The sequence below is a fragment of the Salvelinus namaycush genome, chromosome 33 (genome assembly GCF_016432855.1).
Source record: "Salvelinus namaycush isolate Seneca chromosome 33, SaNama_1.0, whole genome shotgun sequence".
Classification (NCBI taxonomy): domain Eukaryota; kingdom Metazoa; phylum Chordata; class Actinopteri; order Salmoniformes; family Salmonidae; genus Salvelinus; species Salvelinus namaycush.
Window position 1 is genome coordinate 27,844,856 of NC_052339.1, and position 25,157 is coordinate 27,870,012.

The following is a 25,157-nucleotide window of genomic DNA, read 5'->3' on the forward strand; positions in this document are numbered from 1 at the left end:
TATGCTTCCTGGCTGATGTTTTGGTCACTTTTGAATGCTGGCGGTGCTTTCACTCTAGTGGTAGCATGAGACGGAGTCTACAACCCACACAAGTGGCTCAGGTAGTGCAGCTCATCCAGGATGGCACATCAATGCGAGCTGTGGCAAGAAGGTTTGCTGTGTCTGTCAGCGTAGTGTCCAGAGCATGGAGGCGCTACCAGGAGACAGGCCAGTACATCAGGAGACGTGGAGGAGGCCGTAGAAGGGCAACAACCCAGCAGCAGGACCGCTACTTCCGCCTTTGTGCAAGGAGGTGCACTGCCAGAGCCCTGCAAAATGACCTCCAGCAGGCCACAAATGTGCATGTGTCAGCATATGGTCTCACAAGGGGTCTGAGGATCTCATCTCGGTACCTAATGGCAGTCAGGCTACCTCTGGCGAGCACATGGAGGGCTGTGCGGCCCCACAAAGAAATGCCACCCCACACCATGACTGACCCACCGCCAAACCGGTCATGCTGGAGGATGTTGCAGGCAGCAGAACGTTCTCCACAGCGTCTCCAGACTGTCACGTCTGTCACATGTGCTCATGTGCTCAGTGTGAACCTGCTTTCATCTGTGAAGAGCACAGGGCGCCAGTGGCGAATTTGCCAATCTTGGTGTTCTCTGGCAAATGCCAAACGTACTGCACGGTGTTGGGCTGTAAGCACAAGCCCCCCCTGTGGACATCGGGCCCTCATACCACCCTCATGGAGTCTATTTCTGACCGTTTGAGCAGACACATGCACATCCACACAAAGTGTGGCTACTTTGAAGATTCAAAAATCTAAAATACATATTTTTAACAATTTTTATTTTATTAAAAATGATTCCATATGTGGATTTAGATAAGAGAGGCTCTGGACAGGGCTGTTCTTCTCTCTCCCTACAGTATCCAGCATGTTGAACCCTGTTGTTCCTCTCTCTCCCTACAGTATCCAGCATGTTGAACCCTGTTGTTCCTCTCTCTCCCTACAGTATCCAGCATGTTGAACCCTGTTGTTCCTCTCTCTCCCTACAGTATCCAGCATGTTGAACCCTGTTGTTCCTCTCTCTCCCTACAGTATCCAGCATGTTGAACCCTGTTGTTCCTCTCTCTCCCTACAGTATCCAGCATGTTGAACCCTGTTGTTCCTCTCTCTCCCTACAGTATCCAGCATGTTGAACCCTGTTGTTCCTCTCTCTCCCTACAGTATCCAGCATGTTGAACCCTGTTGTTCCTCTCTCTCCCTACAGTATTCAGCATGTTGAACCCTGTTGTTCCTCTCTCTCCCTACAGTATCCAGCATGTTGAACCCTGTTGTTCCTCTCTCTCCCTACAGTATCCAGCATGTTGAACCCTGTTGTTCCTCTCTCTCCCTGCAGTATCCAGCATGTTGAACCCTGTTGTTCCTCTCTCTCCCTACAGTATCCAGCATGTTGAACCCTGTTGTTCCTCTCTCTCCCTACAGTATCCAGCATGTTGAACCCTGTTGTTCCTCTCTCTCCCTACAGTGTCCAGCATGTTGAACCCTGTTGTTCCTCTCTCTCCCTACAGTATCCAGCATGTTGAACCCTGTTGTTCCTCTCTCTCCCTACAGTATCCAGCATGTTGAACCCTGTTGTTCCTCTCTCTCCCTACAGTATCCAGCATGTTGAACCCTGTTGTTCCTCTCTCTCCCTACAGTATCCAGCATGTTGAACCCTGTTGTTCCTCTCTCTCCTCTCTCCTACTGCAGACGAGGTTCTCTTGAAGTTTGGAACGAAAAGTGCCCGAGTGAGAAACACTGTGTACGACACCCTGCCAGTGGTCATCCATGGCAACGCAAACACCAAAGTGAGTAATACAATATTAACATTTCCAATATGCCCGTAACCATCCACGGTAATAACCCACTTTCCAGGTGTCTGGTTCCAGATCCATGGCTGCAGTTCAGAACCAGTTACCATCTCTGTTTCTGGAGAAAACAAAACCAGTTACCATCTCTGTTTCTGGAGAAAACACAACCAGTTACCATCTCTGTTTCTGGAGAAAACACAACCAGTTACCATCTCTGTTTCTGGAGAAAACACAACCAGTTACCATCTCTGTTTCTGGAGAAAACACAACCAGTTACCATCTCTGTTTCTGGAGAAAACAAAACCAGTTACCATCTCTGTTTCTGGAGAAAACAAAACCAGTTACCATCTCTGTTTCTGGAGAAAACACAACCAGTTACCATCTCTGTTTCTGGAGAAAACACAACCAGTTACCATCTCTGTTTCTGGAGAAAACACAACCAGTTACCATCTCTGTTTCTGGAGAAAACACAACCAGTTACCATCTCTGTTTCTGGAGAAAACACAACCAGTTACCATCTCTGTTTCTGGAGAAAACACAACCAGTTACCATCTCTGTTTCTGGAGAAAACAAAACCAGTTACCATCTCTGTTTCTGGAGAAAACAAAACCGGCCTTGCTGAATCATGTCAGTGTTTCACATTTCTTCATTGTAGTTAGAATGATAACCGAGGTATTCCTCTAGATATGCTTGGAAGGCTTGCTTTCTGGCTGACTTTCTGAGCTTCCTGTCCAAATAGGCTACATATTTATAAAAACAAACGGCATAGTTTAAAACAGTGTAAATCTCCCCTGAAATTGTGGAGAAATTGAAAAAGGTCTTCCAATGAAACGAGCTGTGTACTGACAGAGCTCTAGAGGCAGGGAAACCGCAGAATTCTGTTTAGCGATACAGTCTACTACCTGTGAACCTTAGGTATGTGTGACATCACGTCCACAAGCACCACGTCCACTGAGGTCATCATGACAACTGAGGACATTATCTCCGAGTACAAGGACGTGTTCGATGGGCCTGGATGCCTTCCTGGAGAGCTACACCTAGAAGCAGACTGTGGCCTGTGTAGCAGCTACCAAGACTGGATGCCTATTCCAGTGAAGGAAAAGATCACAAAGGCCTCACATTCAATGGGCAGACAGACATCATCACGAACGTCATCAGAGCCAAACACCAAAGATCAGCAACATGGTTTGTCATTGAAAAACAGGATTAAAACCTTTTCTCAATAGGGGGGCGCCATTTCGACTTTGTAAAAAAACTTTCCCAAATTAAACTGCCTCGTACTCAATTCTTGCTCGTACAATATGCATATTATTATTACTATTGGATAGAAAACACTCTCTAGTTTCTAAAACCGTTTGAATTATATCTGTGAGTAAAACAGAACTCATTTTGCAGCAAACTTCCTGACAGGAAGTGAGAAATCTGAAATCGGGCACTCTGTTCCAGGGTCAGTTTATTAATTTGCATGTAATCTATGGGTCGACATGCACTGCATACGCCTTCCCCTAGATGTCAGTAAGCAGTGAGAATTGGAATGGGGTGTCTAGGTAGATCTGAGGCCGTATAAAAGCTCTTGGAACCGGGTGTGCAGTCTTTTCAACGTTCGTCATGGCGCAAGACAGACCTCAGGATTGCATTCGGAAAAGCTCTCGTTATAGGCGTTAGATATATCCGGCTCTGATTTTATTCGATATAGTTGTTAAAAACATCATAATGTAGTTATTTTAAACCGAGTTATATCCGTTTATATCAGTATATTGCGATTTTCGGTATTTTATTTGTGCTGCGTTATGGTGAGTTGGACACGTCTTCGCCACATGGCTAATGTTTGCTGCTAATTCCAAAGTTGAAGACGACAATCTACAACCGAGCAACGATTATTCTGGACAAAGGACAACTTGCACAAGATTCTGATGGAAGCTCATCAAATAGTAAGAACTATTTATGATGTTAATTCGTATTTCTGTTGAAATATGTTAAAGTATTATTCCGCCATTCATTTCGGCGCGGTCTCGCTTTAACGCACGCTGTATGTCGTAGTAACGTTAATTTAAAAAATCTAACACAGCGGTTGCATTAAGAACAAATGTATCTTTCATTTGCTGTCCAACCTGTATTTTTTAGTCAAGTTTATGATTAGTTACTGATTAGATTAGGTGCCTCTCCCAAGATTTCTCCCGACGTTTTGTTTGCATTTTGGCTACTATTCATATTGTATAACCACGATTTGTGCCGCTAAATATGCACATTTTCGAACAAACCATATATGTATTGTGTAATTTGATGTTATAGGACTGTCATCTGAAGAAGTTTGAGAAGGTTAGTGAAAAAATTAATATATTTTGCTGGTTTATTCGTTATCGCTACTGTTGGCTTGAATCAATGCTGTTGTGTGGTTGGCTATTGTAGTAAGCTAATATAATGCTATATTGTGTTTTCGCTGTAAAACACTTAAAAAATCGGAAATATTGGCTGGATTCACAAGATGTTTGTCTTGAATTTGCTGTACACCGTGTATTTTTCATCAATGTTTTATGATGAGTATTTATGTATTTCATGTTGGTTTCTGTAGTTATTCTAGCTGCTTTGGTGAGAGTTGTGATGGTGGCTGCAATGTAAAACTATGATTTATACCTGAAATATGCACATTTTTCTAACAAAACATATGCTATACAATAAATCTGTTATAGGACTGTCATCTGATGAAGTTGTTTCTTGGTTAGTGACTATTTATATCTTTATTTGGTCGAATTTGTGATAGCTACCTATGCAGTAAAAAAATTGTGAATAAAAAAAAGTTGTGTCTTTTGCTATCGTGGTTAGCTAATAGAAATACATATTGTGTCTTCCCTGTAAAACATTTTAAAAATCAGAAATGATGGCTGGATTCACAAGATGTGTATCTTTCATCTGGTGTCTTGGACTTGTGATTTCATGATATTTAGATGCTAGTATTTACTTGTGGCGCTATGCTAGTCAGCTTTTTTACTGATGAGGGTGGTCCCGGATCCGTGATTGTGTGCAAGTAGAAGTTAAACCTCTAAGACCTCCCAAACCCGGATCCGGGATCCCCCCCATCAAAAAAGCTGACTAGCATAGCCTAGCCTAAAGCCACAGGGATATCATATAATAAAATGTTCATGAAATCACAAGTCTAAGACACCAAATGAAAGATACACATCTTGTGAATCCAGCCATCATTTCTGATTTTTAAAATGTTTTACAGGGAAGACACAATATGTAAATCTATTAGCTAACCACGTTAGCAAAAGACACCACTTTTTTACTCCACCATTTTTTTACTCCATCAGTAGCTATCACAAATTCGACCAAATAAAGATATAAATAGCCACTAACCAAGAAACAACTTCATCAGATGACAGTCTGATAACATATTTATTGTATAGCATATGTTTTGTTAGAAAAATGTGCATATTTCAGGTATAAATCATAGTTTACCATTGCAGCCACCATCACAACTCTCACCAAAGCGACTAGAATAACTACAGAGAGCAACGTGTATTACCTAATTACTCATCATAAAACATTTATTAAAAATACACAGCGTACAGCAGATGAAAGACACAGATCTTGTGAATCCAGCCAATATTTCAGATTTTCTAAGTGTTTTACAGCGAAAACACAATATAGCGTTATATTAGCTTACCACAATAGCAAACATCACAACAGCATTGATTCAAGGCAAAAATAGCGATAACGTATAAACCACCAAAATATATAAATTTTTTCACTAACCTTCTCAGAATTCTTCAGATGACAGTCCTATAACATCATATTACACAATGCATATAGAGTTTGTTCGAAAATGTGCATATTTAGCGGCACAAATCGTGGTTATACAATGAGAAAAGTAGCAAAGCTGCCCAGAAAATGTCAGGAGAAATCTTTGAAGAGGCACCTATTCTAATCAGTAACTATTCCAAAACTTGACTAAAAAATACAGGTTGGACAGTAATTGAAAGACAAATTAGTTCTTAATGCAATCGCTGGGTTACATTTTTAAAATTAACGTTACTTCAAGCATACAGCATGCGCTAAAGCGAGACGCACCGAAATTCATGGCGGAATTATTATTTGACATTTGTCAACATAAGTACGAATTAACAGCATAAAGACTGCTTACTATTAGCTGAGCTTCCATCAGAATCTTGGGCAAGGTGTCCTTTCTCCAGAACAATCGTCTTTGGGTTGAAAGATGTCCTCTTCTCCTGTCGAAATAGCAGCTAACAATAGCCACCCACTGGAGACGTGTCCAACTCGTGAAAGCGCATGACAAAGAAATCCAAGAAAATCGCAATAAACTGCTATAAACTGCTATAAGTCGGTTTAAATTAACTACCTTATGATGTCTTTAACTTCTTATGGCTGCAAGGCAAAGTGTTGAGTAGCCAGTGAAATCGTGCCCATTTCAAACGGCCTCCTACTCAAATCTTGCTCGTACAATATGAATATTATTATTCTTTTTGGATAGAAAACACTTTCTAGTTTCTAAAACAGTTGGAATTATTTCTCTGAGTGAAACAGAAGTCCTTCTGCAGCACTTTTCCTGACCAGGAAGTGAAATGTCAGAAATCGATGCTCTTTTCAACTTGATGCCTATACATGGTCTTGACACTTAGGAGTCTACTTACACTCTATACGCCTTCCTATTGGTGTAAAGAGGATGTCAGAGAAGAAATTTTTGTGCTCATCTTGTTCTGTGGTGGAAAAAAAACTATTTCTTTGACGTGACCGTCCACTTCCGGTACTCTGAAGGAAGTGGGATTGACTTCTGTTTTGCCTTCGTAACGAACGGCTAACATCTCCGGCTCGAATTTTTTTTGATACATGTGACCATATCATCGTAATGTATGTTTTTTCAATATAGTTTAATCAGATTATTGAAATTTTTTCGGGAGTTTTGCCGTGTTCCGTTCTCTGACTGTGTTTACGTTGGAGAAATTTGTGCCACTCGGCTAGTGCCAATGCTAATTGAAGAGGGAAATTTGCCATTCTGAATCCAAACAACGACTCATCTGGACAGAGGACACCTTCTTCAACATTCTGATGAAAGATCAGCAAAAGTAAGACCCATTTTATGATGTTATTTCATATATCTGTCGTGCATGTGAACTGGCCGTGGGCGCCCAATTATTTCTGTCTATTGTAGCTACGCTAATATAGCGATACATTTTGTTTTCGCTGTAAAACATTTAATAAATCGGAAATATTGTTTGGAATCACAAGATGCCTGTCTTTCAATTGCTGCAGACTATGTATTTTTCAGAAATGTTTTATGATGAGTAATTAGCTATTTGACGTTGGTGTCTGTAAATATTATGGCTGCTTTCGGTGCAATTTCGGATTGTAGCTGAAATGTAAACTATGGTTTATACATGAAATATGCAAATTTTTCGAACGAAACATATGCTATACAATAAATATGTTATCAGACTGTCATCTGATGAATTTGTTTCTTGGTTAGTGGCTATTTATTTCTTTATTTGGTCGAATTTGTGATAGCTAGTGATGGAGTAAGAAACTGATGGAGTTAGAAAAGTGGTGTCTTTTGCTAACGTGGTTAGCTAATAGATTTACATATTTTGTCTTCCCTGTAAAACATTTTAAAAATCGGACATGTTGGCTTGATTCACAAGATGTGCACCTTTCATCTGGTGTCTTGGACTTGTTAATGTGTGAAAGTTAAATATTAAAAAAAAATAGATTTTGAATTTCGCGCCCTGCACTTTGAGCTGGATGTTGTCATAAGTGTACCGGTGTCGGGCTGCCCCCGTAAAAGGTTAACACCTATAACGAATAAAAACATGACCGGAGATATAGAACTACTAAAACAAAAGCGTTTGCAGGACGCCATTGTGATGTCTTCTTGCGCCAGGCGCACCGTTGAAAAGGACGGTACTTCCGTTCCACGGTCTTATATAGGGTCCCAGATTGCGCAATCCACTCCATTCAAATTCTCCCCGCTTACTGACATCTAGAGGAAGATGTATGCAGTGCATGTAGCCCGATGGCTTACATGGGGACTTATAAACTGACCTCAGAACAGGGACCTCGATTTCTGAAATCTCACTCCCTGACAGGAAATGTGCTGCAGAATGAGTTCTGTTTCACTCAGATAAATAATTCAAACGGTTTTAGAAACTAGAGAGTGTTTTCTATCCAATAGTAATAATAATATGCATATTGTACGAGCAAGAATTGAGTACGAGGCAGTTTAATTTGGGAACTCATTTTTACAAAGTCGAAATGGCGCCCCCATAGGCTCAAGAAGTTAACTACGAATATACATGCACCCCAGTGCACTCAACACAAGCCTCACTGAGATCACACTTCCAGATGGCCACAATAGAAGAGATTCTACACGTAATATCCAACGCAAAAAGTATTCTCAGTACTTGATGCCAAAGATGGATATTGGCACTTCAAACTTCATGAAGTGAGCAGCTATCTAACAACTTCCTGGACAGGAAGTAGTAGGCAGGTATAGATGGCTGAGAATGCCATTTGGAATCAAGCCAGCAGCTGAAGATTACCAGCACAGACATTGGTGAAGGACTACAGGGACCTAAAAGGAATGAGTGTGATCGCAGATGACGTTCTCCTCTATGGATGTGGTGACACACAGGAAGAGGCGATGTCAGATTATGACAGAAACCTTACAGTTCTCCTGCACAGAGCAAGACATGTCAACCTGAAGCTGAACAAATAGAAACTCAGGTTAAAGCTACCTAGTGTGATATACATGGGTCCTCTTCTCAACACAGAGGGCCTTCGCCCTGACCCAGAGAAAATAACAGGCGTTCAGAACATGGGTTAACACCGACCGACTTCAAAGTTGGGGTTTGTGACCTATCTTGCAAAAGTTATGCCCCCGCCTATCTGATGTGTGTAAGCCGCTCAGAAGACTGACTGACAGGGACATTGACTGGACACGGATACCACAGCATGACGCAGCAGTTGAGACTATCAAACAGTCACAACACCTAGTGCTCAAATACTACGACCTGAATGATGAACTCACACGGCAGTGCGATGCCAGTGAGGCAGGTTTGGTTGGAGCCCTTCTACAGAAAGGACAATCCTGTTGCTTTTTTTTGCCTCCAGAACATTGACTCAGACAGAACAAAGATATACCCAGATTCAATGTCTCTCTCAATTGTTTTTGCATGTGACAAGTTTGACCAGTATCTGTATGGCAGAGAGTTTATCACTATACACAGCCACCACAAACGGCTTGAGACGATCTTCAAGAAATCCCTACTCACAGCACCCAAACGACTGCAGAGAATGTTGATAAGGCTACAGAGATACCAACTCCACGTGCAATACAAACAAAGCCAATAAATACACGGAGCTGACTTCCTGTCCAGAACAGCTCAATCAACCACAGAGCACAGACAAATGTGAACACCAGCCACGGTCTACGCTATGGGTCTAGTCACAAATGACCTGGAAAAGAGGTGGATCACACCAGGGACGTCAACATCTCAACTAAGACAATGGAGTCAATCAAAGCACACTGTTCCCAGACACACTGTACCAGGCTCTGTATGCACAAATCAACCACGGCTGGCAAGGAACCAAACGGGCTGTGAGTCACACACTGAAAGGTTTCTGGACGTACAAAGAGGAGCTCACCACAGAAAATGGACTGATATTTAAAGGAAACAGGGTCTACATCCCTGACATGTTACATGCTGACACTCTACCCAAAATACACTCTGGCCAATCAGGCATAGAGGCCAGTATTCAGAAAGGCACGTGATGCTGTTTTCTGGCCAAAGATTACGCAGGACGTAAAGGTCTTTATCAGCAAATGTGCCACCTGCAAATCCGTTGAGAAGAGACAACACACGGAGACACTCATCCCCCACCAAATCCATCCAGAAGACACAACACAAGGAGACACTCATCCCCCACCAAATCCATCCAGAAGAGACAACACAAGGAGACACTCATCCCCCACCAAATCCATCCAGAAGAGACAACACAAGGAGACACTCATCCCCCACCTGTAACTCCATCCAGAAGAGACAACACAAGGAGAAACTCATCCCCCACCAAATCCATCCAGAAGAGTGACAACACAAGGAGACACTCATCCCACACCTGCAACTCCATCCAGAAGAGACAACACAAGGAGACGCTCATCCCCCACCAACTCCATCCAGAAGAGACAACACAAGGAGACGCTCATCCCCCACCAACTCCATCCAGAAGAGACAACACAAGGAGACGCTCATCCCCCACCAACTCCATCCAGAAGAGACAACACAAGGAGACACTCATCCCCCACCTGTAACTCCATCCAGAAGAGACAACACAAGGAGACACTCATCCCCCACCTGTTACTCCATCAAGAAGAGACAACACAAGGAGACACTCATCCCCCACCAAATCCATCCAGAAGAGACAACACAAGGAGACACTCATCCCCCACCTGTAACTCCATCCAGAAGAGACAACACAAGGAGACACTCATCCCCCACCTGTAACTCCATCCAGAAGAGACAACACAAGGAGAACCTCATCCCCCACCAAATCCATCCAGAAGAGACAACACAAGGAGAACCTCATCCCCCACCAAATCCATCCAGAAGAGACAACACAAGGAGACACTCATTCCCCACCAAATCCATCCAGAAGAGACAACACAAGGAGACACTCATCCCCTACCAAATCCATCCAGAAGAGACAACACAATGAGACACTCATCCCCCACCAAATCCATCCAGAAGAGACAACACAAGGAGACACTCATCCCCCACCAAATCCATCCAGAAGAGACAACACAAGGAGACACTCATCCCCCACCTGTAACTCCATCCAGAAGAGACAACACAAGGAGACACTCATCCCCTACCAAATCCATCCAGAAGAGACAACACAAGGAGACACTCATCCCCCACCTGTAACTCCATCCAGAAGACCCAACACAAGGAGGCACTCATCCCCCACCAAATCCATCCAGAAGAGACAACACAAGGAGAACCTCATCCCCCACCAAATCCATCCAGAAGAGACAACACAATGAGACACTCATCCCCCACCTGTAAATCCATCCAGAAGAGACAACACAAGGAGACACTCATCCCCCACCTGTAACTCCATCCAGAAGAGACAACACAAGGAGACACTCATCCCCCACCTGTAAATCCATCCAGAAGAGACAACACAAGGAGACACTCATCCCCCACCAAATCCATCCAGAAGAGACAACACAAGGAGACACTCATCCCCCACCAAATCCATCCAGAAGAGACAACACAAGGAGAAACTCATCCCCCACCTGTAACTCCATCCAGAAGAGACAACACAAGGAGACACTCATCCCCCACCTGTAAATCCATCCAGAAGAGACAACACAAGGAGACACTCATCCCCCACCTGTAACTCCATCCAGAAGAGACAACACAAGGAGACACTCATCCCCCACCAAATCCATCAAGAAGAGACAACACAAGGAGACACTCATCCCCCACCAAATCCATCCAGAAGAGACAACACAAGGAGACACTCATCCCCTACCAAATCCATCCAGAAGAGACAACACAAGGAGACACTCATCCCCCACCAAATCCATCCAGAAGAGACAACACAAGGAGACACTCATCCCCTACCAAATCCATCCAGAAGAGACAACACAAGGAGACACTCATCCCCCACCAAATCCATCCAGAAGAGACAACACAAGGAGACACTAATCCCCCACCTGTAACTCCATCCAGAAGAGACAACACAAGGAGACACTCATCCCCTACCAAATCCATCCAGAAGAGACAACACAAGGAGACACTCATCCCCCACCAAATCCATCCAGAAGAGACAACACAAGGAGACACTCATCCCCCACCTGTAACTCCATCCAGAAGAGACAACACAAGGAGACACTCATCCCCCACCTGTAACTCCATCCAGAAGAGACAACACAAGGAGACACTCATCCCCCACCTGTAACTCCATCCAGAAGAGACAACACAAGGAGACACTCATCCCCCACCAAATCCATCCAGAAGAGTGACAACACAAGGAGACACTCATCCCCTACCAAATCCATCCAGAAGAGACAACACAAGGAGACACTACTAGGGAGTTCGACAAGCTGACTGACACCACATCAGACACCATCGTTGAATGCTGATAAAAGCAGGTCAGCAGATATGGCGTTGCCCACACTGTTGTTTCTAGTAAGGGCCACCCTTTCTCCGGAATGGTCTTTATAAAATGTGCTGATGAGTGGGACTTTAAACATGTGAAGGCATCACCGTATCAAAGCCAAAGCAATGGCAAAGCGGAATCAACAGTGAAAATTGCCAAAACGCTCCTAAAAAAGGCTGCGATGGATGGTGAAGACCCATGGAAAGCAGTGTTGGAATGGAGGAATAATCCCAACAGAGGGATTTAACAGTTCTCTAGGTGTCCAGACACACACACACACATGATCCTACCCACCATGAAAAAACTGCTCAAACCCCAATTGGTACAACATGTCATTGACAGCAAAACACCACTATGACACACATGCTCAACATCATCCAAGGACAAGCAGTAAGGGTTATTTTCCACCCCAACAACTCAGCCAGCACTTGGACGCTGGACATTTTCACTGATCAACACAGTGACCGGTCGTATGAAGTACTAGTGAATAGTAAAAAAAAAATACAGCAGAAACAGAAAAGACATTCGTCCAGTGACTGAACAACTCGGGACCCCCCCCCCGCCCCGCACCGCCCCTCCGAACGACCACCAAACAAACACGGATGAGGATGACTGAGGACCGTGGAACGAACACGCCAACCCAGCAGGTGGTGAACAACAGACTGCTGATATGGCAGCAGCTCCACTGCCTGAAAATATAACTCTGAGACACACCAGAACCAAATATCTCAAATATAACTCTGAGACACCCCAGAACCAAATATCTCAAATATAACTCTGAGACACACCAGAACCAAATATCTCAAATATAACTCTGAGACACCCCAGAACCAAATATCTCAAATATAACTCTGAGACACCCCAGAACCAAATATCTCAAATATAACTCTGAGACACCCCAGAACCAAATATCTCAAATATAACTCTGAGACACCCCAGAACCAAATATCTCAAATATAACTCTGAGACACCCCAGAACCAAATATCTCAAATATAACTCTGAGACACCCCAGAACCAAATATCTCAAATATAACTCTGAGACACCCCAGAACCAAATATCTCAAATATAACTCTGAGACACCCCAGAACCAAATATCTCAAATATAACTCTGAGACACCCCAGAACCAAATATCTCAAATATAACTCTGAGACACCCCAGAACCAAATATCTCAAATATAACTCTGAGACACCCCAGAACCAAATATCTCAAATATAACTCTGAGACACCCCAGAACCAAATATCTCAAATATAACTCTGAGACACCCCAGAACCAAATATCTCAAATATAACTCTGAGACACCCCAGAACCAAATATCTCAAATATAACTCTGAGACACACCAGAACCAAATATCTCAAATATAACTCTGAGACACCCCAGAACCAAATATCTCAAATATAACTCTGAGACACCCCAGAACCAAATATCTCAAATATAACTCTGAGACACCCCAGAACCAAATATCTCAAATATAACTCTGAGACACCCCAGAACCAAATATCACGCCGCCTGTGAGATACTCCAGAGACTAGGTTATTTCATCTAAAAGATTACATATTTTTTGTAAAAAAAAATTGTAAAAGGGATGAGGGTAGTCTGTTTATTGACTTTAAAGTGATTGCTTATTTAAGATACTTGAATAAGAACATAGGTATATGTTTTTGTTAACAGTGTAATGTTTTCACTGGTAAGGGTTTAACCCCAGTTCTCCTGTTTACGAGGCGAGGACGAGTTATCTTCATTCGTTGGGTAAAAGAAGATGTTATGAGATGTAGCCAAGCCAATAGATGGCGCTGCTGTTAACGTGTATCTGAGTGTGATACTATATATAGTACTGCTGTTAACGTGTATCTGAGTGTGATACTATATAGTACTGCTGTTAACGTGTACCTGAGTGTGATACTATATAGTACTGCTGTTAACGTGTATCTGAGTGTGATACTATATATAGTACTGCTGTTAACGTGTACCTGAGTGTGATACTATATATAGTACTGCTGTTAACGTGTACTTGAGTGTGATACTATATATAGTACTGCTGTTAACGTGTATCTGAGTGTGATACTATATATAGTACTGCTGTTAACGTGTACCTGAGTGTGATACTATATATAGTACTGCTGTTAACGTGTACCTGAGTGTGATACTATATATAGTACTCGTGAGCCAAGTTAGGCATTACTTACTATGCACTGAATGGAGCTGCATGCTACAGAGTGAAGCTGAAGTGAAGACCTTCCAGTCAACATTACCTTGCTCTTGTATAGAGTAAACACCATACAAAATGTATGTGAGGGGGGACGTTATGGGGTTCTTTAGAATCTGTGTGGAGGGAACTTCTCTGGAATCCAGCTGGTCATTATGTGGAGGAGTAAGGAGGACTAAGGTCCGGCCAACGTTTAGTAACACTCCCTCCTCCTTACTCCCTGACGGCCTTTCCCTCTCACTCCTTACTTCTATCTCTCACTATACCTCCCCCCTCCCTCTATCCCTACCAACCCCCTTCCATCTATCCCTACCAACCCCCTCCCTCCCTCTATCCCTACCTACCTCCCTCTATCCCTACCTCCCTCCCTCTATCCCTACCTACCTCCCTCTATCCCTACCTACCCCCTCCCTCTATCCCTACCAACCCCCCCTCCCTTGATCCCTACCAACCCCCTCCCTCTATCCCTACCAACCCCCTCCCTCTATCCCTACCAACCCCCTCCCTCAAGCCCTCCATTCCTCTCCCTCAATCCCTCCATTCCTCTCCCTCGATCCCTCCATTCCTCTCCCTCCATACCTCCATTCCTCTCCCTGCCCCTAAGCCTCTCTCTCCATCCCTTCATTCCTCTCCCTGCCCCTAAGCCTCTCTCTCCATACCTCCATTCCTCTCCCTGCCCCTAAGCCTCTCTCTCCATCCCTCCAATCCTCTCCCTGCCCATAAGCCTCTCTCTCCATCCCTCCATTCCTCTCCCTGCCCCTAAGCCTCTCTCTCCATCCCTCCATTCCTCTCCCTGCCCCTAAGCCTCTCTCTCCATACCTCCATTCCTGTCCCTGCCCCTAAGCCTCTCTCTCCATCCCTCCATTCCTCTCCCTGCCCCTAAGCCTCTCTCTCCATCCCTCCATTCCTCTCCCTGCCCCTAAGCCTCTCTCTCCATCCCTCCATTCCTCTCCCTGCCCCTAAGCCTCTCTCTCCATCCCTCTCCCTGCCCCTAAGCCTCTCTCTCCATCCCTTCATTCCTCTCCCTGCCCCTAAACCTCTCTCTCCATCCCTCCCCCGGTAGCAGTTTCATAGCTCTGAGGTCAGTGAGTTCTGGTGAGATCTCTGGTACATACAGTAATCATTCTCTTGGGAGGCTTTTCTATCCCTCTGGCCTTTCTTCACAGCTTTCCATCTCTTTCTGCCCCATCACTGTTCTCTGGTATCCACCACACGTCATTAAACCCACCCACCACAGTGTTGAGTCATTCTCCTCAACAACAGCCCTCTAACATCTGCTGCATTCACTCCTAAAGTGCTTCCCAAATGGCTCTTATTCCCAAAGGCCCTATTGCACTGTGTAGGGAATAGGGTGCCTTAGGGCTCTGGTCTAAAGTAGTGCGCTATATAGGGAATAGGGTGCCTTAGGGCTCTGGTCTAAAGTAGTGCGCTATATAGGGAATAGGGTGCCTTAGGGCTCTGGTCTAAAGTAGTGCGCTATATAGGGAATAGGGTGCCGTTTGGGAAGCAGCCATGATCCAGGAGCCTAGTCAGTCCAGCTAGCCTCAACGGTCTCTAACCCTCCAGGCAGGCTGGAGTTGGGGCTCGCTAAGACCCAAGGATGTGCAGCCCAGCCTGGTTAGACCTCCAGACCCTGCAGCCTCTCCCTTTGGCCTGGAGCCCCCAAGGACTGCTGTTTCATTCATCAGCCTGTAAACCCGTACCAGCAGCTGTCAGTGAGTTATTAGAGTGAAGACAGTGGGCTGGCTGGAGGCCTATCTCTTTTATGGGAGGAACATGGAGAGATGGGGTGGAAGATGGAGAGGAAGATGGAGAGATGGGGAGGAAGATGGGGAGGGAGATGGGGAGGAAGATGGAGAGATGGAGAGGAAGATGGAGAGATGGAGAGGAAGATGGAGAGATGGGGAGGAAGATGGAGAGATGGGGAGGAAGATGGGGAGACTGGGAGGAAGATGGAGGGATGGGGAGGAAGATGGAGAGATGGAGAGGAAGATGGGGAGGATGATGGAGAGATGGGGAGGAAGATGGGGAGATGGGGAGGAAGATGGAGAGATGGGGAGGAATATGGGGAGAGAAAGAGGGATTTCACTTTCTTTTTTGGGGAGGAGAGATAGTTTTCCGCCCATTGACCTGTTCCACGGCTCATCCGTAACCGCCTGTCAGGTATACACCAGGATTACATCTCTTAATCTGGGATTACATCTCTTAATCTGGGATTACCACAACAGTTTAACTGGACTACCTTTGAATAAAGTCTGGGTTAGTTGCATCTAGAAGACATCTGTAGTGCGGTTGTTGTCGTCAGACGAGATGAAATGGATAATCCCTAGCTTCCAGTCATCACAACCACAAACACACACAACGTACACAGAGTTAACCTCCAACAGCTCTATCATGTATTAGTTGCCAGAGAATCTGTTGTTGTTTAGACATGAAGACATGAATCCAAACACTACTGTTGTTAAAATGCTTCCTGTGTGTGTGTGTGTGTGTGTGTGTGTGTGGGTGTGCGTGTGCGTGTGCGTGTGCGTGTGCGTGTGTGTGTGTGTGTGTGTGTGTGTGTGCGTGTGCGTGTGTGCGCTTTGGGGATATCTTTGATTGGATCACATATATTTTTGTTCTGATGAATTACTGTGTGTCCAAACTGCTGTCCATTTCTGTCTCGGGTCACGTTGACACTAGTAAGTAGGGGAACATACTTCTCTTAAGGAGAGTGAATTAACCTGGAACACCTATATATGACATGTTGAAAACACTGCAGATACATTCTGGGAAGTGACTTCAGACAGGATAATTACAGTCCATTTAGTCAGTGTAGATTTGACAGAGGAAACGTTTATGGGTGTTCTGGTCTTTAATCGTCTGCTCTGAACTGTCAGTGACCTCTCAGTCCAGACTGACCATCTCACTAGTGTGAGTCCTACATTACGCCCCAGAAGGGCTATGGTGAAGAGTAGTGCACTACTTTAGATCTGGCCCCACAGGGCTATGGTGAAGAGTAGTGCACTATCTAGAGGATAGGATGCCATTTGGAATGCAGTCCTACTGACCTGCTCTGAATCACCACATGGACCAAACGCCAGCACGGAATATACTTCTCATGGGATGAAATCATCTTCTAATATAGAATGTTTTTGTAAAGGATAATTAAACTTTTAAATAACCATGTAGTTTCTTTGTTCATGTGATGATTTATTTGTTCTTTTTTTCTTCCAGATGTATTTAAACTATCTAGGAAACTACATCCCCAATGCCTGGAACTATGAGAGAGGCTGTGGCATCTGTGACCACAACATGGTGGATTTGTCTCAGCTTAAAGTGAGTGAATCCTGAGAACCTGAGATTTCATCCTCTCCTCTCCTCTCCTCTCCTCTCCTCCTCTCCACTCCACTCCACTCCTCCACTCCACTCCACTCCACTCCACTCCACTCCACTCCACTCCACTCCACTCCACTCTCCTCTCCTCTTCCTCATCCTCCTCTCTCCTCTTCTCTCCTCCTCCTCTGTCCTCTCTCCTCCTCATCTGTCCTCTCTCCTCCTCCTCTCCCTTCCCTCCTCTCTCCTCCCCCTGTCCTCTCTCCTCCCCTCCTCATCCTCCTCTCTCCTTTTCTCTCCTCCTCCTCTTCTCTCCTCCTCCTCCTCTGTCCTCTCTCCTCCTCCTCCTCTTCTCTCCTCCTCCTCTCCCTTCCCTCCTCTCTCCTCCTCCCCCTTCTCCCTCATCCTCCCAATCCTCCTCTCTCCTCCCCCCTCCCCCTCCTCCTCTCTCCTCCCCCTCGTCCTCTCTCATCCTCCTATCTCTTTCTCCTCTCTCCTCTTCCTCCCTCTCCTATCTCCTCATCCTCTCTCCTCCTCCCCCTCTCCCCTCCTCCTCCTCCTCCTCCTCCTCCTCCTCTTCTCTTTTCTCCTCTGCTCCTCCTTTTTCCTCTCTCCTCTACCTCCTCTCTCCTCTCCATCCTCCCTTTCCTCTCCTCCTCCTCTCTCCTCTCCACACCTTCTCTCTTCTCTCCTCCTCCTCATTTATCCTCCTCCTCCTCCTCCTCCTCTTCCTCCTCCCCCTCATACTCTCTCATTATCCAACTCCTCCTCCTCCTCTCTCCTCCTCTCTCTTCTACCTCCTCTCTCCTCCCCCTCCTCCTCTCTCCTCCATCTCCTCTTCCCCCTTCTCCACCTCTCTCCTCCTCCTCATCATCTCTCCTCTCCTCCTCCTCACTCCTTCTCCAACTCCTCTTTCCTCCTCCTCCTCCTCTACAATTAAGTATGGGAGGAGTACAAATTGAGGAAGTGGCAAAAGCCAAACTACTAGGAGTGCAGCTAGACAACTGCTTATCATGGTCGTCTCAAATAACTCATCTATGTAAAACAATTAAATAAAACAGCATGCATGATCAGAAGGATAGCTAAATATTTACCGGGAAAGATTCTTCAGCAAACAACATAAGTATTAATTGAGAGTCAGGTGAACTACTGTTCTGTGGTCAAACAACACAAGTATTAATTGAGAGTCAGGTGAACTACTGTTCTGTGGTCTGGGGAAATGCATCATCAAGTGAAGTTAGTAGGTTGCAGAATGCCCAGAACAAAGCAGCAAGGATTGTTTTAAGGTGGAGATGTGGTTATTCTGTTGCGCAATGCTCTTGGTTGGTCATCAATCAACAAGATCATTGAAAAAAACATGCTTATTTTATTTCATAATATACACCATTTAAAACGGCCAAACTCTATTCAAAACAGTATTCAGTTGGTAAGAGACATTCAGTCAATTCTAGGAATAGATTGTCCACCATCTACAGTTGAAGTCGGAAGTTTACGTACACCTTAGCCAAATACATTTAAACTCCGTTTTTCATAATTCCTGACATTTAATCCTAGTAAAAATGCCCTGTTTTAGGTCAGTTAGTAATAATGTAAAATGTCCGAAAAGTAGGAGAGAGAATGATTTATTTCAGCTTTTATTTCTTTCATCACATTCCCAGTGGGTCAGAAGTTTACATACACTCAATTAGTATTTGGTACAATTGCCTTTAAATTGTTTTGGGTCAAATGTTTCGGGTAGCCTTCCACAAGCTTCCCACAATAAGTTGGGTGAATTTTGGCCCATTCCTCCTGACAGAGCTGGTGTAACTGAGTCAGGTTTGTAGGCCTCCTTGCTCGCACATGCTTTTTCAGTTCTGCCCACACATTTTCTATAGGATTGAGGTCAGGGCTTTGTGATGGCCACTCCAATACCTGTACTTTGTTGTCCTTAAGCCATTTTGCCACAACTTTGGAAGTATGCTTGGGGTCAATGTCCATTTGGAAGACCCATTTACGACCAAGCTTTAACTTCCTGACTGATGTCTTAATAAGGATGCTTCAATATATCAACATAATTTTCCTGCCTCATGATGCCATCTATTTTGTGAAGTGCACCAGTCCTTCCTGCAGCAAAGCACCCCCACAACATGATGCTGCCACCCCTGTGCTTCACGGTTGGGATGGTGTTCTTAGGCTTGCAAGCCTCCTCCTTTTTCTTCCACAACATAATGATGGTCGTTATGGCCAAACAGTTCTATTTTTGCTTCATCAGACCAGAGGACATTTCTCCAAAAAGTACAATCTTTGTCCCCACGTGCAGTTGCAAACTGTAGTCTGGCTTTTTATGGCGGTTTTGGAGCAGGCTTCTTCCTTGCTGAGCGGCCTTTCAGGTTATGTCGATATAGGACTCATTTTACTGTGGATATAGATACTTTTGTACATGTTTCCTCCAGCATCTTCACAAGGTCCTTTGCTGTTGTTCTGGGATTGATTTGCACTTTTCACACCAAAGTACGTTCATCTCTTGGAGACAGAACGCGTCTCCTTCCTGAGCGGTATGAAGGCTGCGTGGTCCCATGGTGTTTATTCTTGCGTGCTATTGTTTGTACAGATGAACATGGTACCTTCAGGCGTTTGGAAATTGCTCCCAATGAAGAACCAGACTTGTGGAGGTTTACCATTTTTTTTCTGAGGTCTTGGCTGATTTCTTTAGATTTTCCCATGATGTCAAGCAAAGAGGCACTGAGTTTGAAGGTAGGCCTTGAAATATATCCACAGGTACACCTCCAATTGACTCAAATTATGTCAATTAGCCTATCAGAAGCTTCTAAAGCCATGACATAATTTTCTGGAATTTTCCAAGCTGTTTAAAGGCACAGTCAACTTAGTGTATGTAAACGTCTGACCCACTGGAATTGTGATACAGTGAATTATATGTGAAATGATCTGTCTGTAAACAGTTGTTGGAAAAATGACTTGTGTCATGCACAAAGTAGATGTCCTAACCGACTTGCCAAAACTATAGTTTGTTAACAAGAAATTTGTGGAGTGGTTGAAAAACGAGTTTTAATGACTCCAACCTAAGTTTATGTAAACTTCCGACTTCAACTGTATGACAGAAATGAGAAATAGGCCAAATAAAATTTTGATTCAGAGCAATAAAGATATTGAATCATTTATCTGAGCAAACCAAAAACCGTTCAAAATAAAAATTCAAACAATACTTTAAAACAATTAAAAATAATACATAGAAAAGTTGTGCTGGACTATGGTAGATAAAGAGTCAATATATATTTATAGACTGTTAGAGTATTTATCTGGTCAATATATTAGTGTTTTATGTCTGTTTGTAACAGTGTGTCATATGTGAAAATGTGATTGTATTATAAATTGTATTTTAATGTTTAAGGACTCTTGAAAGATTAGTCCAAATGAGGCCTTAAAGAAATACAAATAAAATATCCTCCTCTCTCCTCCTTTTCCTCCGCCCCCTCCTCTCTCTCCTCCAACTCCTCCTCCTCCAACTCCCCCTCCTCCTCTCTCTCCTCCTCCAACTCCCCCTCCTCCTCTCTCCTCCTCCAACTCCCCCTCCTCCTCTCTCTCCTCCTCCAACTCCCCCTCCTCCTCTCTCCTCCTCTCTCCTCCTCTCTCCTCCTTCTCCTCTCCTCTCTCCTCCTCCTCCTCCCCCTCCTCCTACTACTGAAGGAGGAGTGATTACTAGATACGAATAGTTTCCCCGTTTATCTGTAGATTAAATGACGTAGTAGAGGACACACTATTTTGTGTAACTCAAAATGGGTCAAAATTCTACAAAGATCCAGAAAAAAAGGACCTTGTGCATTTCAGGTAAAATATCAACCCAATGTTTATATCCCAGGACAAATTAGCTAGCAACAGCAAGATAGCTAGCTAAATGTCCATGAATGTTTCATGTGTTTTGACCTGTCCCCAAATATTGGTTTTGCTATTTTTAACCTGTGTGTCTGGATCGTGTCTGGATCATGTCTGGATCGTGTCTGGTGTGGATGTACAAAATCAACATGCTTGTGCCCGGTCTACACAACATGTAACCCTCCCAGTTCAATAATAACAGGCGGTGTGCCCTGTGTCCCTGTAGACCCTTACTAAAAAAGCACTCTAGGTAGAGGAAGCAGGGAGCTGCTGTGGTAGAGGAAATGGCTTTTGGGTTTTCATTGAGCTTCACTTAAAGGGGTGTCACTGTCAACCGGCCATATTTTAGTAGCTTGCTCAGTAGGGCTTGTATCCACCCGGGGTAAATTACTGCGGTCAGCAGATTGTTATTCACACAAAGTTCAGCCGAGGCAGGCAATGTCTGAACAGATCAGATCATATCACTGGCAGAAGTAACTGTCTCTATCGACATATCAGTGACAGGAGTAACTGTCTCCATAGACATATCACTGACAGGAGTAACTGTCTCTATAGACATATCAGTGACAGGAGTAACTGTCTCTATAGACATATCACTGACAGGAGTAACTGCCTCTATAGACATATCAGTGACAGGAGTAACTGTCTCTATAGACATATCAGTGACAGGAGTAACTGTCTCTATAGACATATCAGTGACAGGAGTAACTGTCTCTATAGACATATCAGTGACAGGAGTAACTGTCTCTATAGACATATCAGTGACAGGAGTAACTGTCTCTATAGACATATCAGTGACAGGAGTAACTGTCTCTATAGACATATCAGTGACAGGAGTAACTGTCTCTATAGACATATCAGTGACAGGAGTAACTGTCTCTATAGACATATCAGTGACAGGAGTAACTGTCTCTATAGACATATCAGTGACAGGAGTAACAGTCTCTATAGATATATCAGTGACAGGAGTAACTGTCTCTATAGACATATCAGTGACAGGAGTAACTGTCTCTATAGACATATCACTGACAGGAGTAACTGTCTCTATAGACATATCACTGACAGGAGTAACTGTCTCTATAGACATATCACTGACAGGAGTAACTGTCTCTATAGACATATCACTGACAGGAGTAACTGTCTCTATAGACATATCAGTGACAGGAGTAACTGTCTCTATAGACATATCAGTGGCCGTAGTAACTGTCTCTATAGACATATCAGTGGCCGTAGTAACTGTCTCTATAGACATATCAGTGGCCGTAGTAACTGTCTCTATAGACATATCAGTGGCCGTAGTAACTGTCTCTATAGACATATCAGTGACAGGAGTAACTGTCTCTATAGACATATCAGTGGCCGTAGTAACTGTCTCTATAGACATATCAGTGGCCGTAGTAACTGTCTCTATAGACATATCAGTAGACAGGAGTAACTGTCTCTATAGACATATCAGTGGCAGGAGTAACTGTCTCTATCGACATATCAGTGACAGGAGTAACTGCCTCAATAGACATATCAGTGGCAGGAGTAACAGTCTCTATAGACATATCACTGACAGGAGTAACAGTCTCTATAGACATATCAGTGACAGGAGTAACTGTCTCTATAGACATATCACTGACAGGAGTAACTGTCTCTATAGACATATCAGTGACAGGAGTAACTGTCTCTATAGACATATCACTGACAGGAGTAACTGTCTCTATAGACATATCAGTCACAGGAGTAACTGTCTCTATAGACATATCAGTGACAGGAGTAACTGTCTCTATAGACATATCAGTCACAGGAGTAACTGTCTCTATAGACATATCACTGACAGGAGTAACTGTCTCTATAGACATATCACTGACAGGAGTAACTGTCTCTATAGACATATCACTGACAGGAGTAACTGTCTCTATAGACATATCAGTGACAGGAGTAACTGTCTCTATAGACATATCACTGACAGGAGTAACTGTCTCTATAGACATATCACTGACAGGAGTAACTGTCTCCATAGACATATCAGTCACAGGAGTAACTGTCTCTATAGACATATCACTGACAGGAGTAACTGTCTCTATAGACATATCACTGACAGGAGTAACTGTCTCTATAGACATATCACTGACAGGAGTAACTGTCTCTATAGACATATCAGTCACAGGAGTAACTGTCTCTATAGACATATCAGTCACAGGAGTAACTGTCTCTATAGACATATCAGTGACAGGAGTAACTGTCTCTATAGACATTTCAGTAGCCGTAGTAACTGTCTCTATAGACATTTCAGTAGCCGTAGTAACTGTCTCTATAGACATTTCAGTAGCCGTAGTAACTGTCTCTATAGACATATCAGTGACAGGAGTAAGAACTGTTTGTTAGAATTCGTCTGTCCGTCCGTCTGTCCGTCACTCTATTTTTAAGTTCTTTCGAGGATAGAAACAAATACATGTGGAATGTTTAGAAGCCTGGATAGTAAAGCAGAATATATCATCAGGTCAATGGAGGCTGCTGAGGGGAGGACGGTTCATAGTAATGGCTGGAATGGAGTCAATGGAATGTTACCATTCATGTGGTTTCCATGTGGTTGATACCATTCCATTGACTCCATTCCAGTCTTTACTATGAGCCGTCCTCCCCTCAGCAGCCTCCACTGGCTCAAGTACAGATCGTACCACCGCACTTACCCTACAACATACACTACCGGACAAAAGTTTAACAACACCTACTCATTTAAGGTTGTTTTCTACATTGTAGAATAATAGTGAAGAAATCAAAACTATGAAATAACACATATGGAATCATGTTGTAACCAAACAAGTGTTAAACAAATCAAAATATATGTTCTATTTGAGATTCTTCAAATAGCCACCCTTTGCCTTGATAATAGCATTCTCTCAACCAGCTTCATGAGGTAGTCACCTGGAATGCATTTCATTTATCAGGTGTGCCTTCTTAAAAGTTCATGTATGGAATCTTTTTCCTTCTTAATGCGTTTAGCCAATCAGTTGTGTTGTGACAATGTAGGGTTGGTATACAGAAGATAGCCCTATTTGGTAAAAGACCAAGTCCATATTATGGTAAGAACAGCGCAAATAAGCAAAGAGAAACGACAGTCCATCATAAACTTTAAGATATGAAGGTTAGTCAGTACGGAACAGTTCAAGATCATTGCAGTGCAGACCCAAAAACCATCAAGTGCTATGATGAAACTGGCTCTCATGAGGACTTCCACAGGAATGGAAGACCCAGAGTTACATCTGTTGCAGAGGATAAGTTCCTTAGAGTTTACCAGCCTCAGAAATTGCAGCCCAAATAAATACTTTGCAGAGTTCAAGTAACAGACACATTTTAACATCAACTGTTTAGAGGAGACTGTGTGAGTCAGGCCTTCATGGTCGAATTGCTGCAAAGAAACCACTACTAAAGGACACCAATAATAAGAAGAGACTTGCTTGGATCAAGAAACACGAGCAATGGACATTAGACCGGTGGAAATATATCCTTTGGTCTGGAGTCCAAATGTGAGATTTTTGGTTCCAACAGCCATGTTTTTGTGAAACGCAGAGTAGGTGAACGGATGATCTCTGCATGTGTGGTTCCCACCGTAAAGCATGGAGGAGAATTCAAGGGACACTTAACCAGCATGGCTACCAGACCATTCTGCAGCGATACGCCATCCACCTGGTTTGGGCTTAGTGGGACTATCATTTGTTTTTCAACAGGACAATGACCCAACACACCTCCAAGCTGTGTA

The 25,157-nt window shown here is 43.7% G+C and overlaps 1 protein-coding gene across 1 annotated transcript in view; it reads left to right on the plus strand.

Moving 5' to 3' along the window:
- Window positions 1-25,157, plus strand: part of LOC120027895 (procollagen-lysine,2-oxoglutarate 5-dioxygenase 2-like) — a 96,952-nt gene that overhangs the window by 16,346 nt on the left and 55,449 nt on the right. The window contains exons 5-6 of the mRNA XM_038972991.1: window positions 1,736-1,833; window positions 17,441-17,542. Coding sequence (XP_038828919.1) covers window positions 1,736-1,833; window positions 17,441-17,542 — 200 coding nt within the window. The remainder of the gene's footprint in view (window positions 1-1,735; window positions 1,834-17,440; window positions 17,543-25,157) is intronic.